This window comes from Physeter macrocephalus, unplaced genomic scaffold, assembly GCF_002837175.3.
Source record: "Physeter macrocephalus isolate SW-GA unplaced genomic scaffold, ASM283717v5 random_79, whole genome shotgun sequence".
Lineage (NCBI taxonomy): Eukaryota > Metazoa > Chordata > Mammalia > Artiodactyla > Physeteridae > Physeter > Physeter macrocephalus.
In genome coordinates this window covers 17,216-31,391 of record NW_021145365.1, presented here as the reverse complement: position 1 = coordinate 31,391, position 14,176 = coordinate 17,216, and the positions used below count along the sequence as shown (strand labels likewise).

The window sequence follows — 14,176 nt, the reverse complement described above, 5'->3', positions numbered from 1 at the left end:
AAACGACTCATGATCATGACTCTGGGAAACTGGCCCATACATGTCCAGTGCCCTTGGGCCCTCCTTAGCCAAAACACGGCTTAGTGTGGCACAGGCTGAGGGAGGCTGGATGCCCTGCACCAGGAGCAAGATCTGAGCGCCCGGCATCACTTAGCACCCGCAGGGTCAGAGGGAGGACATCAGGCCAGCATCTGGAAGTCACCCGACAGAAAGCTGCAGCCCAGCTTCACCTGCTGCCCGCTGTTGAAGCACAGCTAGAACCCTCCGGCCAGCCCCAGGCAACAGGGAGAGGAACGCTGCTGATGACACGCCTTGGGGGTGGTGACAGGTGACTGGCTATTTACATGTACTGGAAGATATGACCCAGCCATAACGGGTTTCCCCACCTGCTCCTCTCCTGCCATCAGCGCCAGAGGAACCCACGTTGTGAACGTGTGTGTGTGTGTACGTACGTGTATGCACGCCTCGGCAGTGCATTTAGGTTTGCTTGCTTCTGAGTTTCAGACAAATGGCATCCCACTTGATCGGGAACCTGCTCTTTTCCCAAACTTCTTCTAAGTTATCCACATTAACAGCAGCTTTTTTATTCCACTATAAACTTTATTTAGAAAAGCAACAGACAGCCGTAGGTATTTCAGAGAGTGCAGCAGAGTGTAAAGACAAATACAAAAGACACCTGGGATACAGCTGGCTGGCTTCTGCCTTCTGGACACTGTGGATCTCACTGCAACTGACTAGGTTTGCTTTGGCTTTGGGAGGTTCAGAATCAAGTCTGTGGCCGCCTCTGGCACCCTGGCCACTTCAACAGACATTCTGTGGACTAATGTTTTATGCTGGTTTTCATCTCTACTGTTCACCTGTTTGACAAATGTGACAGGAATTGTGCCGAGGACACAAGGGGAACAAGAAACAGTCCCTGCCCACAGGGGCTCACAACCTAATGGCGAGGCAGAGAAGTAAACAGTCGGCACAACACAGTGTGACGAGTGTAACCAAAGATGTGAGCTCGCAAGCTCAGTGTGGAGTGGGGCCCGCAGGATGCAGGACGGCTACCTGACCCAGCTTCAGGGTGGCTGAGAGGGCTTCCCGGAGGAGGTGAAGCCCGAGATTAGGAGACAAGGATGAGGAGGTGTGTCAGCCAGGCAAGGTGAGACATCTTTTCTCAACACCTCATTCAAGTCCCTCATCTGACCTGTCTTTCCTCCTTTGAAATTCTATGTCCCACTGTTCCTTCCATTCACAAGTCACTTCTCTATACTGGTTACACTTACACCAGGCTGCTGGCTCCTTGAGGATGGAGATTCTTCAACCGTAGTCTTTTCTCCCTGCACCTATGACTGTGTGTTGGACAGAGTGGCCGCGTGGCACCCCGGCTGGGAGACAAGTGGTTCTCAGGCGGCTCAGTGCTTCTCCAGCTCTTGGAGGTGGGTGGTTGTAGTAGATGGAGAGAGTCTAGGACACACAGATGATACACACAGAAACCACACCTGCAAGGCTGCTGCCCGGACCGGAGTGCTGAGAATCCTTTCTATTCGCTAAGGTGGAAAGTCAAACCACAGAACAGTTCTCTCAACAGCACGACTGTTTGAAAAAAAAGAAAGAAACAAACATGTATTTCACTGCAACCCCAAAACGGGACAGTAACTGCATGTCCCCAGCCCCGTGGTGCACCCTCGGGGCAGCCGGCTCAGTCGAAGGTGATGCGGAAGCTGCGCTCCTGCTCCTTGCGGCGGCCCTCGCACACCTTGGTCACCTCCTCCACCTTCCTCTGCAGCAGGGCCGAGTTCTGGTCGATCCACTGCAGCGAGTCCATGTGCGCGTTGAGGATCTTGCAGATCTGCTGCAGCGGGTCGCTGGTGTCGGCGGGGCCCCCTGACGTGTTCAGATGCTCGATGATGTCCTTGAGGTCCTGGGCCATGCGCTTCAGCTGTGCGTCGATGTTCTCGGCCAGCTTGTAGGTCTTCTCTCGCTCCTCGTCGGCGTGCTGCAGGTACACCGTCCCACTCTGCTCCTTGACCGACTCCTCCAGCGGGCTCAGCAGGTCCTCCAGCTCCTTCTGCTGAGATAGGATGAAGTCGAGCTCCTGGTCCAGCCTCTTCTGGTCCAGCTTCACCTTCTCGACCTCGCGGTGGAGGGTGGTGATCTTCTCCCCGTTCTCGATCAGCGTGCGGTCCCAGGCGTTGACCTGCGTGGCCTGCTGTAAGAAGTGCCGTTCCTGGTCCTCCAGCTCCAGGCTCCACTTGTTGATCAGACTCTCCAGCTGGGCGTAGGTCATCGCGGGGCTGGCGGACACCCCGGTGGCTGCACTGGGGCCAGCTGGGGCGGTCCCAGAGGCCGCTGTGTTGCTGGGGATTCCAGCTGGAGCCAGTGGTTTTATATTCAAGGAGAAGCCGGTGGTGGCAGTGGTGGTGGTGGTAGTCGTCGCCGTGGAGGTGGTGGAAGCTGCTCCAGGGGCCTTCAGGCTGAAGCCCAACGTCCCCACTCCGGGCGTTCCCGCCGTGGTGGCTGGGGCACAAAGGGAGAGCCCGGTGGCAGCCGACGAGGTTGTAGCGGTTGCAAGAGAGGCAAAGAGCGAGGGCCCGGCACTGGTGGTAGCGGCGGCGGGTGCGGAAGCAGCTGGCTGTGTGGCCCCCGCTCCAGTGGCCGCTGGCGTGGCCGGCGTGAAGGGCAGCCCGGTGAGGGCCGTGGGCTGGGCCGAACTCCCCATGGAGCCAATGTTGAAGCCGGAGGTCCCAGTCTGGGACGTGCTTCCACCCGTGAACGAGAAGCCCCCAGGTGTGGTGGACGGAGCAGCAGACGTGGCGGTAGAGCCAAACACAAAGCCGGTGGGCGCCGTGCCCTGGGCTGACGTGACGGCGCTCGAGATGGCATTGGTGAGGGTGCTGCCGCCGAGCCCAAAGCCACCGGGCTGCGTCGTGGCCGGGGTGGCAGCTGCGCCGCTCAAGTTTAGCTTTGGGCTGTTGATCCCTAAGGAAAATCCGGTTGCTCCTGCTGTAGGAGTTGTGGTTCCAAAACTGAATCCTGGGGTCTGTGTCGCCGGAGCCTGGGTGGTGAGTGAGAACAGGCTGGTCGAAGGGGTGCTCGCAGCTGGCTGGGAGGGAGTCCCAAAATTAAACCCGCCGGTGCCAGACGTGGAGAAAGAAAACCCCGTAGCAGGCGTGGTTGTTGCTGTCTTTGCGGCGCCAAAGGTGAACCCGCCTGTGGGGGCCCCAGTGCCTCCAAAATTAAACCCGCTCATGGCTCCAGACTCTGGTGGCAGCAGCTACTCCGGCTCCCAAAGCAAATCCACCGGTGTCTGCAACCTTGGAAAGATTTTTTAAAGCAGAGGAAGCGACATGATCAGATGGCAGTTTTGAAAGGGCAACCTCAGCGGCACGACGGAGCCGTCTGCAGGGTGGCAGGACTCGATAATTCTGATTAAGCAGCCACCATTCCTCTTCTCAATGTGTAGCCTAACCAGGCCCTGCTCAACTAGGAAAGAAGGATCGGGACGCGCAGCCCGTCCTGGGGGTCAGGCGCTAGGAGCTGGAGGTGCTTGGGCCGCTCATGGCCACAGCCAGCACCAGCGGGAGCCGGGCTGCCAAGGAGGGGAAGGCCGAAGAGCGGGCGCCTGAACCGACCTCAGCCCGAGGAGGAGGTCGGATTCGAGGCGCTTCTGGCGAGCGGGGCTAGAGGCACACAAGCGCCTTTGGGACCTGCTCCGCAGGCCTCCCTGCTGACTGCAAGTGGGTGGGGGTAGGCTGATTAGGCACAGTGCCACCCCCCACGTGCCCTTCTGGACCTCACAGAGAGATGGGCCCTGGGAAGCTGAGCCGTACGCCAGGGCCTTGGGTGCCAAAGGCCCCCTCTGCGCACACCCCACACCATTTAGGAGGATGGAGGGCATGTTGGTGCAGTCCCTCGCCCTCCTTCTAACTCAGGGGTGGGCATGAGACCCAAGTGCTCAGTCAGAGCGCTTGGCGCCCCCGGCCGCAGAGACTGGTTCAAGGGGACATGGAGATGCGAGTCGGCCAAGAGATCTCCCCCGGGTTTCTCTCCAGGTGCTACAGAGGGGCCTCCTCCACCTGCAGGTGCAGGGCACAGAGGATGAGCACCGGGAGATGATGAGCTGCCACCAGAGAGAGCGCAGGAAAGAGGGAGGGGGAGAGAGCGTGAGAACCCCCGAAAATCCAGTCCTGCTCACCAGCCCCACTCTGTCTTCCTCAGAAGCGCCATGAGCCAGCACGCCCCTGTTCAGTTTAAGCTGACTGAGTTCCATAATTTCTAACTGAAAAAGCCCTGAGCAGAGCCATCTGTTAGCTGGAAAGTCAAAGGTGACTCGGAGAGGAAAAGGTCAGTGGGCGTGAGTGATCACACGCTGAGCACCAACCATCAGGCGGCTGCTCACGGACACGTTCTCTCACTACTGTCTGGCGGCAGGGGGTTATGTCTCCACATCCAGGATGAGGAAACTGGGCTCAGAGGGCTGCGGTGACCTCCCAGGAGCTGACCCCAGGCCATGGGCCTGATCCACGAAGCTCCTCACCCAGTGCGGGTACCAGATGACAGGGCATTTCCCTGCACCGAATTAGGGGATCAATTAGGTATCAGATATAAGGGAAGATCTGCATTATACCCACTGACACGGCCTCTAACTATATGAAAGAAATGCAGGAAACGACAACAAAGGGAAGCAGAATGCAAATTTACTAGTGCAGTGTGATCTCAGCTGTGGAAAAACAGAACTACTCTGAACAAAGAGGGCTGGAAAGAAATACATCGACATGTGACTGGGGGCTGTCTTTGGCTGGTGGGACTACAGGTGGATGGTCTCCTTGCTAATTCGCAGTAGCTTCCAAATGTTCATTCCATCTGTATAATAGACACATAATGGATAAGCTTGGCTTTTGAAAGAGACCTTCATATTACAGGGTGTAAATGTACTCTGAAGAACCAGCGAACTTGTGTAGCCAGATTCTAGAATCACAGTTCGAGCGGGACAGATAGGGTGACTGAATTAAACAAACCTCCCCTAGGCTGGTGCTCAATCACACCTTGTCTTGCCCCAAAGGTGACTTGGGTGTGGGGAGGGGCTGGACACCACAGGCTGGGCTGAAGGAAGCAGGGGAGCCGGCATGTGTAAATAACACCATGCCAGGTCAGGACCAAAGATGTGGTGCTCTAAAGACACCCATGTCGGACTTCCCTGGTGGCGCAGTGGTTAAGAATCCTCCTGCCAATGCAGGGAACATGGGTTCGAGCCCTGGTCCAGGAAGATCCCACATGCTGCGGAGCAACTAAGCCCGTGCGCCACAACAACTGAGCCTGCGATCTAGAGTCCGCGAGCCACAACTACTGAGCCCATGTGCCACAACTACTGAAGCTCGCACACCTAGAGCCCGTGCTCCGCAACAAGAGAAGCCACCGCAATGAGAAGCCCGCACACCGCAATGAAGAGTAGCCCCCGCTCACTGCAACTAGAGAAAGCCTGCGCGCAGCAAGGAAGACCCAATGCAGCCAAAACCAAATAAATAAATAAATAAATTTATACATATAAAAATATAAAGACACCCATGTCCTACTCCCTGGAACCCGGGAATATACTACCGTATGCGGCAGAAGGAATTTTCAGATGTGATTAAATTAAGGATCTTGAAACGGGGAGATAATCCTGGGTTAAACAGCGGGCCCTAAATGTCACCATGAGTGTCCTTATAAAATGGAGGCAGAGAGAGATTTGGCTAGAGAAGAGACCACCTGAAGATGGAAGCAGAGACTGGAGTAACGCATTTTTGACTTGGAGGTAGAGGAAGGTGCCATAAGCCAAGGAATGCAGGTGCTCTTTAGAAGCTGGAAAAGGCAAGGAAACGGAATCTCCCCTGGAGCCTCCAGTAGGAACCAGCTCTCCTTGATTTCAGCCCAGTGAGAATGATTTTGGACTCTGATCTCCATAAATACAGAGAATAAATGTGCATTGTTTTAAGCTGCTAATAAGTTTGTGATAATTTCTGAGAACAGCCATATAGGACACGAATACAGTTGGGGAGTAGAAAGTGTCTGACGGATATGAAGGGGGACCCCGTGACTCCCTAGGGCTCCCTGAGACTCAGCTCCCTCATCAGGAAAGTGGGAGTGGCCCCTACAACACTGAAGCATGGCTGAGTCCGGAGGGAGCTGGGTATGGGTGTTAATGACCTTGGTCGCTGCATACATGCAAGCACTGCACCGTCACTCTGGGGCGAGCCTCTGGAAGCTGGCGAGCCTCTGGAAGCTGGTGAGGAAGGAAGGGAGGCCGGGGGTGGGTGGGGGTGGGCGTGAATCCAGCTGTGAAGTGCTCAGGAAAAAGACCTGGAGGCTGTGGCTGACCTCAAGTTTAACACGAACTCACGGTCAGCTGCCACTCTTCAGCGGGCCTCAGGCTGCATGACCCATGCCAGCGTCGAAATGAGACTGGTTCTGGGGCAGCCGACTCCGGCCCCGACAGCACTGTGCTACGTACCCCCTCCTCAGCCAACTTCACACCTGTCCTACGAGGTCGTCGGGACGATGGCCCCAGCGCGCAGATGGGGGAGGAGAGGCTCAGACGGAAGTAACCTGCAATTCCACCCCACGGTGGGCCCTAGAGCCCCGCCCCTGCACTGAAAAGCCCTCTTCATCTCTACTTCATCAAATGGGCACCCCCCGCCATCCCGGTTACAGGGCAAGCAGCCTTGCTTTGGGGGCATGGCCACACTATTCTGCACCCCAGCTTCCACCCCACACCCTCATGTGCTGATTTTCCTTCCATTTAAAAGCAGCTGCAAGACGGCTCCCTGTTTTCAGGCACGAAGCTGGTGTCCAAGCATGAAGAAAAGACCCGGGCTTGAACTCTGCTCCTGCCACTCACCCGCTGCGGGTCCCGGCGCAGGTCGCTCCTGAACTGCTCTGTGCCTGTTTTCCCACCTGCAATGAGGATACTCCCCTCACACGTTGAAGAATAAACAAGGTCACGACTGAGAGGCCGCGTGCCTGGCCCAGAGAAGGCATCTGCCAGTCCTGTCTCCTCTTCCCTCTGCCCAAGCAGCTGCCCCTCCACCTTCCACCGCAGACCCCTGGTTTGGTTCGGTCTCCTCCACGCAGCCATGTGCTTCTGGGGAGAGGGGCCCGGGGCTGCCCGCCCTCCCGGTGGGTCTGCCTGGTCTGAGCCAGCAGACCTCAACTGGCTGCCTCCGACCCACCACCTCCTGGGACATACACTCAAAACGTAAGCTGATCAGACCACCAACATCAGTCTCTCTCCAGGGGCGGGATCATGACCTTGGCCTTTTTACAAAGCTCTTCTGGGGGCTTCTGAGAAAGGCCTCTTCACTCTCGCCACAACAAGTGCCTTGGCCTCCGGGACCACCGGCGCCCGGCCCTGCACCAGTTCCCTTCTTGCTCGAGAGACGCCCACACCCCCCGGCTCACTGCAGAGCCACCTCGAGCTGCGCCTACTACCAGCAGCCAGAAGCACCCGAACTGCTACACCCACGTGTCTCAGTTCTCAAGACCTCACTCGAGTGAGCTTCTGCTATTTATAAGCTGCAGCTAAAATTTTTCAGAAAAGCATTTATAGAAAGTTCTTTGCTTTTTATACCACAAGAAAAACAATCTCCCGTGGGGCCTTGTCTGGTTTAACGGTTCTCTATTTATTAAACGCCTCATCTGTTTCCAACACCTCGGATGCCAGGGACATACTAAAAGTGGTGAACACGTACTGATCCAGCCCACCCTGTGTGTTATGACTCACTTATTCCTGAAAGCAGGTCCATTTGACGAACGAGGACAGTGAGGCCCAGGGAAATGACCTAAACCCTGAAGGCAGCCGGAGACGCGGCAAACATCGGTTTTCAGTACCAGGGCTGCAGGCAGGGGCAAGGCTGGGTCACAGGTAGTGGGAGTGGATGCCTGAGCTGAGCGATTTAGGACGAGGGGTGAGCCCGGAGACAGGGAGGAGGGTCCGGGTGGCGGCAGAGAGAGGCTGACCAGCAGGTGTGGCTCTGGGGCCCGAGTACGCTGTCGGCGTGGGCTGGAGGGAGAACGTGCGCGGGGCAGGGCTGAACCCTGCACATTCCAAAGAAAAGACTGGCCCTTGCCCAGCTCTGGGGAGGGAACCTCCAAGCCCTTGGAGCATCCTGCCTGACAGAGTGTCTCTAAGGCGGGCCTCGGGCCACACGGCATCAGCTTGCCCCGTGAGCTAGAGACTGAATAACGAAGGTGACACGGTGCCTGCATGACTGTAGCTAAAACCACCCCGGACAGCAAGGCTTCCCTGGTGGGCAACGTCCCGCGTGTGCTCACATTGCTGCTGGAGGATTAAGCCCTGTCTGTGTGACTCCCCTGGGAGAAGACAACTGGAAGCTTCCACCTGGTCTCTCCTGGACTCTGCCCCGAATACCTTTTCCCCTTGCTGATTTTAACCTGTTTTGGTTTTGCTGTAATAAACCGTAACTATAACAGCTTTGCTGAGTTGTGATCTGTCCTTCCAGCAAATCACAGAAGCTGAGGGTAGTCTTGGGGACCTGTGACCACATTCATGTATGGTGCCACGTGATGTGATAGGAGAAGCTGGCAGAGCCACCAATGTCACGATAATGGCCAGACTTTATCCTGAGGGAGCCACTGAGGGACTTTAAGGCGGGCCGAGAGGGAACTAACATGATGGGAGATGGACTGGAGCAGTAGAGGCTGGAGGTGGGGCAGCTGGGAGGAGGCTGGGGGACGGTCTAGGCCAAGAGCCCAAGGCCTGAGCCAGGACCCTGGGGATGGAGCAGAGAGAATCCCAGGTTGGGGCATGTATACATCTGCACCAAAATGAGACAAAGTGATAGTTCTGCAGGGTCTGTCCCGGTTAACAAAGCCACTGACGACCAGAACTTTGGGAGTTTCTCATAAAACATGGCTGAACAAATACACATTATTGTGAGCTGTGAAAAAAAGAGAAGGAAAAAAAGCCCTCTGTCCTCTGTGAGGGCTTTTCTACTTTTACCAAAGGGGTGAGCTTTCCTAAAAGAGAAGCCGACGCTGCTTGGCGGCAAGTGGGGAGGTACAAAAACTGAAGTGGTGCCATTTCCTGGGAAGAGGGGAGGGTGTGCCTGGGCCAGGTGCTTGGAACTGGGCAGCTGTGGCCGGGGTAGTTGGTCCACGTGGGACCCAGGCCCCGAGTGAAAAGGGGCTGCCTAGAGATCACTGAGGGTGCTACTGGCAGAGCCACCAGCCCCGCATTTGCCCTCATTTTCCAAACCACATCCGGCCACCTGCATGGCCCCGGGGCATCTGGGATTCCCACCTACAGACACAACTCACCCCCAGCTTCAAGGACCACGGTTCTCTGCCATCACCTACGCCTTCGCTCAGGTCCACCAACCTTTAGTTCTTCTGCCTCTCCAAACCCGAACTTCATCTACTTTATTCACTCTAGCATTTACTCAGCCCCACCCTGTGTACAGTGACGACAACACAGAGAGGAAAAATGGTCTGTCCCCCGAGGGGGGAGTCACAGAGAGCACACAAATTCTTTGCAGTACAACAGTCATTCATACAACAGGTATTTTTGATCACCTGCTATGTAGACACTATTCAAGGCCCCGAAAACATGGCTGTAGATGAGACAGAGGAGTCTCTGCTCTCATGGAGCTAAATTCCAGCGGGGGAGACAGACAGGAAAACAAGACACAACAGAGAAATTACATGGCGTGTTAGAAGAGGCTCAGCGTCACGGAGAAAAGACCAAGTGGGGCAAGGGAAGGGGAAGCGGGGGCGCCGCGCAGGGGTGAGGGGATTAACAGAGGCGGCCAGAGGGAAGAGCATCTGAGACCAGAGGGAGGAGCCAGAACAAAGTCCTGGGGTGGGACCACGACAGCAGGAGGCCGGTGTGGCTGGAGGGCAGGCAGGCGGCACTGTTACTGAGCCCTGGGCTCTCCTTTCCCTCCCTCCCTACCCCAGCCCCTTTTCTTAGACACCAGGAACAGGGGTGTTTGGGAATGAATATGGGGGGACCTCAGCCTTGGACCAAGAGGAAAAGATAGATTAAGCAGGGTATGGGGGAGGGGTTTTGTGTGGTGGACAGAATAACAGTCCTGAGACATGTCCACACCGTAATCCCAGAACCTGTGACTACGCGACCTCACATGGCAAAAAGGGACTTCACAGATGTGATCAAGGATCCTGAGATGGGGAAATGATCCTGGATTATCTGCGTGGGCTTTCAATGTAATCACGAGGGTTCTTAGTGGGATCAGGAGGCAGAAGAGGACAGCCAGAGGGACCATGACCACGGAAGAACGTTCCGAGAGCTGCTACACTGCTGCTCTGAAGACAGAGGAAGGGGCCATGAGCCAAGGAAAGCAGGTGGCCTCTAGGAGCTGGAAAAGGCAAAACCCAGAGTCTCCCCCAGTGTCCAGAAGGAACACAGCCCCGTGCACCCATTTCAGACTTCTGACATCCAGAACCGTAAGAGGAAATATTTGTGTTGTCTTAAACGGCTAAGTTCGCGGTAACCTGTTACAACAGCAATAGGAAACTAATACAGGGGTGGGGGACAAAGAAAGAACAGGGCGGAACTCAATACAGAGAAATGGATGGGAAACACATCCTGGAGTTGGGGTTGAGAAAGGCGCAGCAGTGAGGGGCGACAGGGCCAGGGCAGGCCTGCCTCTGTGCGTCGGGGCCGAGGACACAGGGGTGTTTCAATCGTGGGACCCTAGCAGCTGCAGAGCTAGTGGGGAAAGAACAACCGTGATCCTGAGAACCCAGACATCCCCGGCCACTGGGGTGACCTCATCGAGGCGTGGATGTGTGTGACACCCAGCAACGACAGGCCATGTATGAAGGAGGAGAGGGACAGGGTGGCCTGGGAGCACCATGGAGGGCTTGTGGTTGTGATGGTGTCAGCCCCACAGGGCAGGATTTCCCTCTGTTTTGTTAATGGCTGTACCCCCAGCACGTAGAGCAGTGCCTGGCATGCAGCAGGCACCCAATAAATAATTGTGACTGACCAACGGCCTGAGAACTGATACTAACTACATTTACTGAGTGCCACCTATGTAAGCGGTACCCGGGCAGAAGCACTAGGGAGCAAGCAGCACACTAAACCCTTCCTGGATGGGAAACAAGCTCAGAGAGGTGATGTGACTTCTTCAAGGTCACACAGCAGTGAACACTAGTCCCAAGAAGGGAATCGAGCTCCTTCTGGGGCAGGGGAGGGGGAGATGTCAGAATTAAGTCTTAATGGAGGAGTGGGGTGCTCTGGGCGGACATGCGGCTGAGCAGCCGAGGGAGTGACACACCTCCAGGGCAGCTTCTGCACAGCTACGGCTGGAACAGCAGGCTGAGGGGGAGTAGGGTTGAGGGCCGGGTCACAGAAGCAGACTGGCAGCCAGTCCACCCACCGGACATAAAGCCGGGACCCCACTCCCTCCCAACCCCACCGCGGCCCTTCACCTCTCACCTCAGAAGTGACTCTCCCACCACGAGGCTCATCCACTGGGGCAGAGGCAGCTGCCCCACATCCACCCCCTTCCTTCGTAACAGAAACTGTTTCATTTGGGGCAGCAACGAGTCCAGCCAAAGGACTCCATGTCTCACGGCTCCTTAATGGGGCCCAGGTCTGTCTAGTCCACTGATGGGCTGGCAGGAGGGCAGCAGGCCTGCAGCGGTCGTGAGAAGTCCGGCCCATGCACTCCCACGAGCTCTGCAGACAGAGGACTTCACCCAACCTCTTCTGCCAGCCGCCCGGCAGGACACAGCCCAGCAACGAGAAGCGGGCGCTGCAGCCTGTCGGCCCGAGCGCCTGCTCCTCCACTTCTAGCCCTGGGATCTTAGTTCTAAGTTCATCCCCCAGGCCTCAGTTTCCTCATCTGAAAGAAGGCGATGACGGCTCCAGAGTCATACAGTCTCTGTGAAGATGAAATGGTCTAATCCGTGTCAAGCACTTAGCACCGTGTCTGGTGTATCCTCGGGACCCAGGAAATGTTAACTTATTAATGCGGTTCTGGGAAGCGATGGGAGCAACCGCTCCTGGCATTCTGCCCACAGCCACCTGGTGGCTGCCAACAACGTTGAGCCCAGACAGTACCCAGGCAGGACAGGAGCTGTCTGTACCAACTACGTTTTCCCTTTGGAATTAGCTATTTATTTAAGACTTGGAGGAAGTGTGGCCACGGGCTCAGAGAGACCAGAGGAGGGGAGAAGACATGGCAGAGACAAGGCAGGAAATCAGAGACTGAGGGAACCGCTGGCCCTGGTCGCCATCAGCCCAGCCCAGCACTGCTGAGTGCAGCCCTGCCTGGGGAAGTGTGATGCCCGTTGAGGCTCAAAAGCCCGGCCCAGCCGGTACCTTTACTGTGTCAGTGCAGGGACTCCCTGTCCCCTGCCCCCCCCCATCATCTCCTCTAGGTTGTCTCACCAACATGTGAGACACTGACTCTTGCTTCTTAAATCTCTCTTGAATCGGATCCCCTACTCTCCCTTGAGTCAAAGAAAACTCCTCTAAATCTCAGGGAACGGATGAGCCCAGAGAGCCTGCCCTTCAAGAATGGAAATCAACCGATCAGCGACGAGCAGCTTGCCAACCAGACCTTAGACAAGGCAGAGTCTCAGGCTCCAGAGCGGCGAGGAGGCCAGTGTGGCCAGACCACAGTGCGGTGTGAGGCCACGAGACAGTTCTGAGGTTCCAGGATCTGATTTACGTTTTGAAAGACTTGCCCAGGTTGCTGGGAGGTGGGGTGGGGCAAGACGCCAGCAGTCCTCTGGCGGGGGCTGGTGGTGACCTGGGCCACTCTGTCTGGCTCTTACATAACCACCCTCCCTGCCTGGTGGGCCCGGCCAACCCCAGGTGCAGGAAACGGAGCCCCAGAGAGGGGCAGAGAGGCTTTTCTAGCCAGTCTGCAGCAGGGCAACCTCAGTGCTCCCCTCCATGTAAAGGCCATCTCTCTTCTACAGCACAAGGCATCCCCAACTGGGAGGGTGGGACAGAGACCAGGCAGATGCAGTTTTCAACTGCCCTCTCACCTCTTTAAGCTGTCTGGGGTTCTGGTCCTAATTTCCTCGGGCCTGTTCCTCCCTGTGGACGGGCACACTGCAGGCTTCTTACCCTCCCAGGTATCAATATAATGAACCCATGTTAAGCATTAGAGACCTGTCTGGACAGACAAACAGGAGGCGTGTCTGTCTGTCTGCTGTGGGGAGGGGAAGGGATGTGGAAAGCCTCACTGCCTGTCCTGGTCACATGAACTGATCCCTAAATGTCCCTGCATACTAACTGCCCAAGAGACACTGTCACACGTGTTCCATTTCCCAACCCACCCAATGACATACTGGTCATTTTTAAAAATGAAAATTAAATTCTTTTTGTGAAGAGATAGTTTGTTCACATGGTTCTATGTTCCAAAGGTACAAGAGGGAATTCCACGGTCTCTGTGATCCTCCCCTGCCCTGCACAGCTATCTTTCTTCCCTGGAGACAAACTTTTAAGTTTCTTGTGCCTCTTTCCAGAGATTTTCTTTTTTTCTTTTAAAAAATAAATAAATAAATAACTTTATTTATTTATTTTTGGCTGTGTTGGGTCTTCATTGCTGTCCGTGGGTTTTCTCTAGTTGCGGTGAGCACGGGCTTCTCATTGCTGTGGCTTCTCTTGTTGCAGAGCAAGGGCTCTAGGCACACAGTCTCAGTAGTTGTGGCTCGCAGGCTCTAGAGCGCAGGCTCACTAGCTGTGGCTCATGGGCTTAGTAGCTCCGCGGCCTGTGGGATCTTCCCAGACCAGGGCTCGAAGCTGTGTCCCCCGGTCTCTGTGATCCTCCCCTGCCCTGCACAGCTATCTTTCTTCCCTGGAGACAAACTTTTAAGTTTCTTGTGCCTCTTTCCAGAGATTTTCTTTTTTTCTTTTAAAAAATAAATAAATAAATAACTTTATTTATTTATTTTTGGCTGTGTTGGGTCTTCATTGCTGTCCGTGGGTTTTCTCTAGTTGCGGTGAGCACGGGCTTCTCATTGCTGTGGCTTCTCTTGTTGCAGAGCAAGGGCTCTAGGCACACAGTCTCAGTAGTTGTGGCTCGCAGGCTCTAGAGCGCAGGCTCACTAGCTGTGGCTCATGGGCTTAGTAGCTCCGCGGCCTGTGGGATCTTCCCAGACCAGGGCTCGAAGCTGTGTCCCCTGCACTGGCAGGCGGATTCTTAACCAC

General features: G+C 55.7%; 1 protein-coding gene across 2 annotated transcripts in view; it reads right to left on the bottom strand.

The window, feature by feature from the left end:
• Window positions 1–576: 576 nt before the first annotated feature.
• NUP62 (nucleoporin 62) overlaps window positions 577–14,176 on the bottom strand; it is a 25,429-nt gene continuing 11,829 nt past the window's right edge. For both annotated transcript variants that reach the window (XM_007112455.4, XM_007112456.4), the window contains exon 2: window positions 577–3,302. In XM_007112455.4, the coding sequence (XP_007112517.2) occupies window positions 1,688–3,238 (1,551 nt within the window). In that variant the 5' untranslated portion in view covers window positions 3,239–3,302 and the 3' untranslated portion in view covers window positions 577–1,687. The remainder of the gene's footprint in view (window positions 3,303–14,176) is intronic.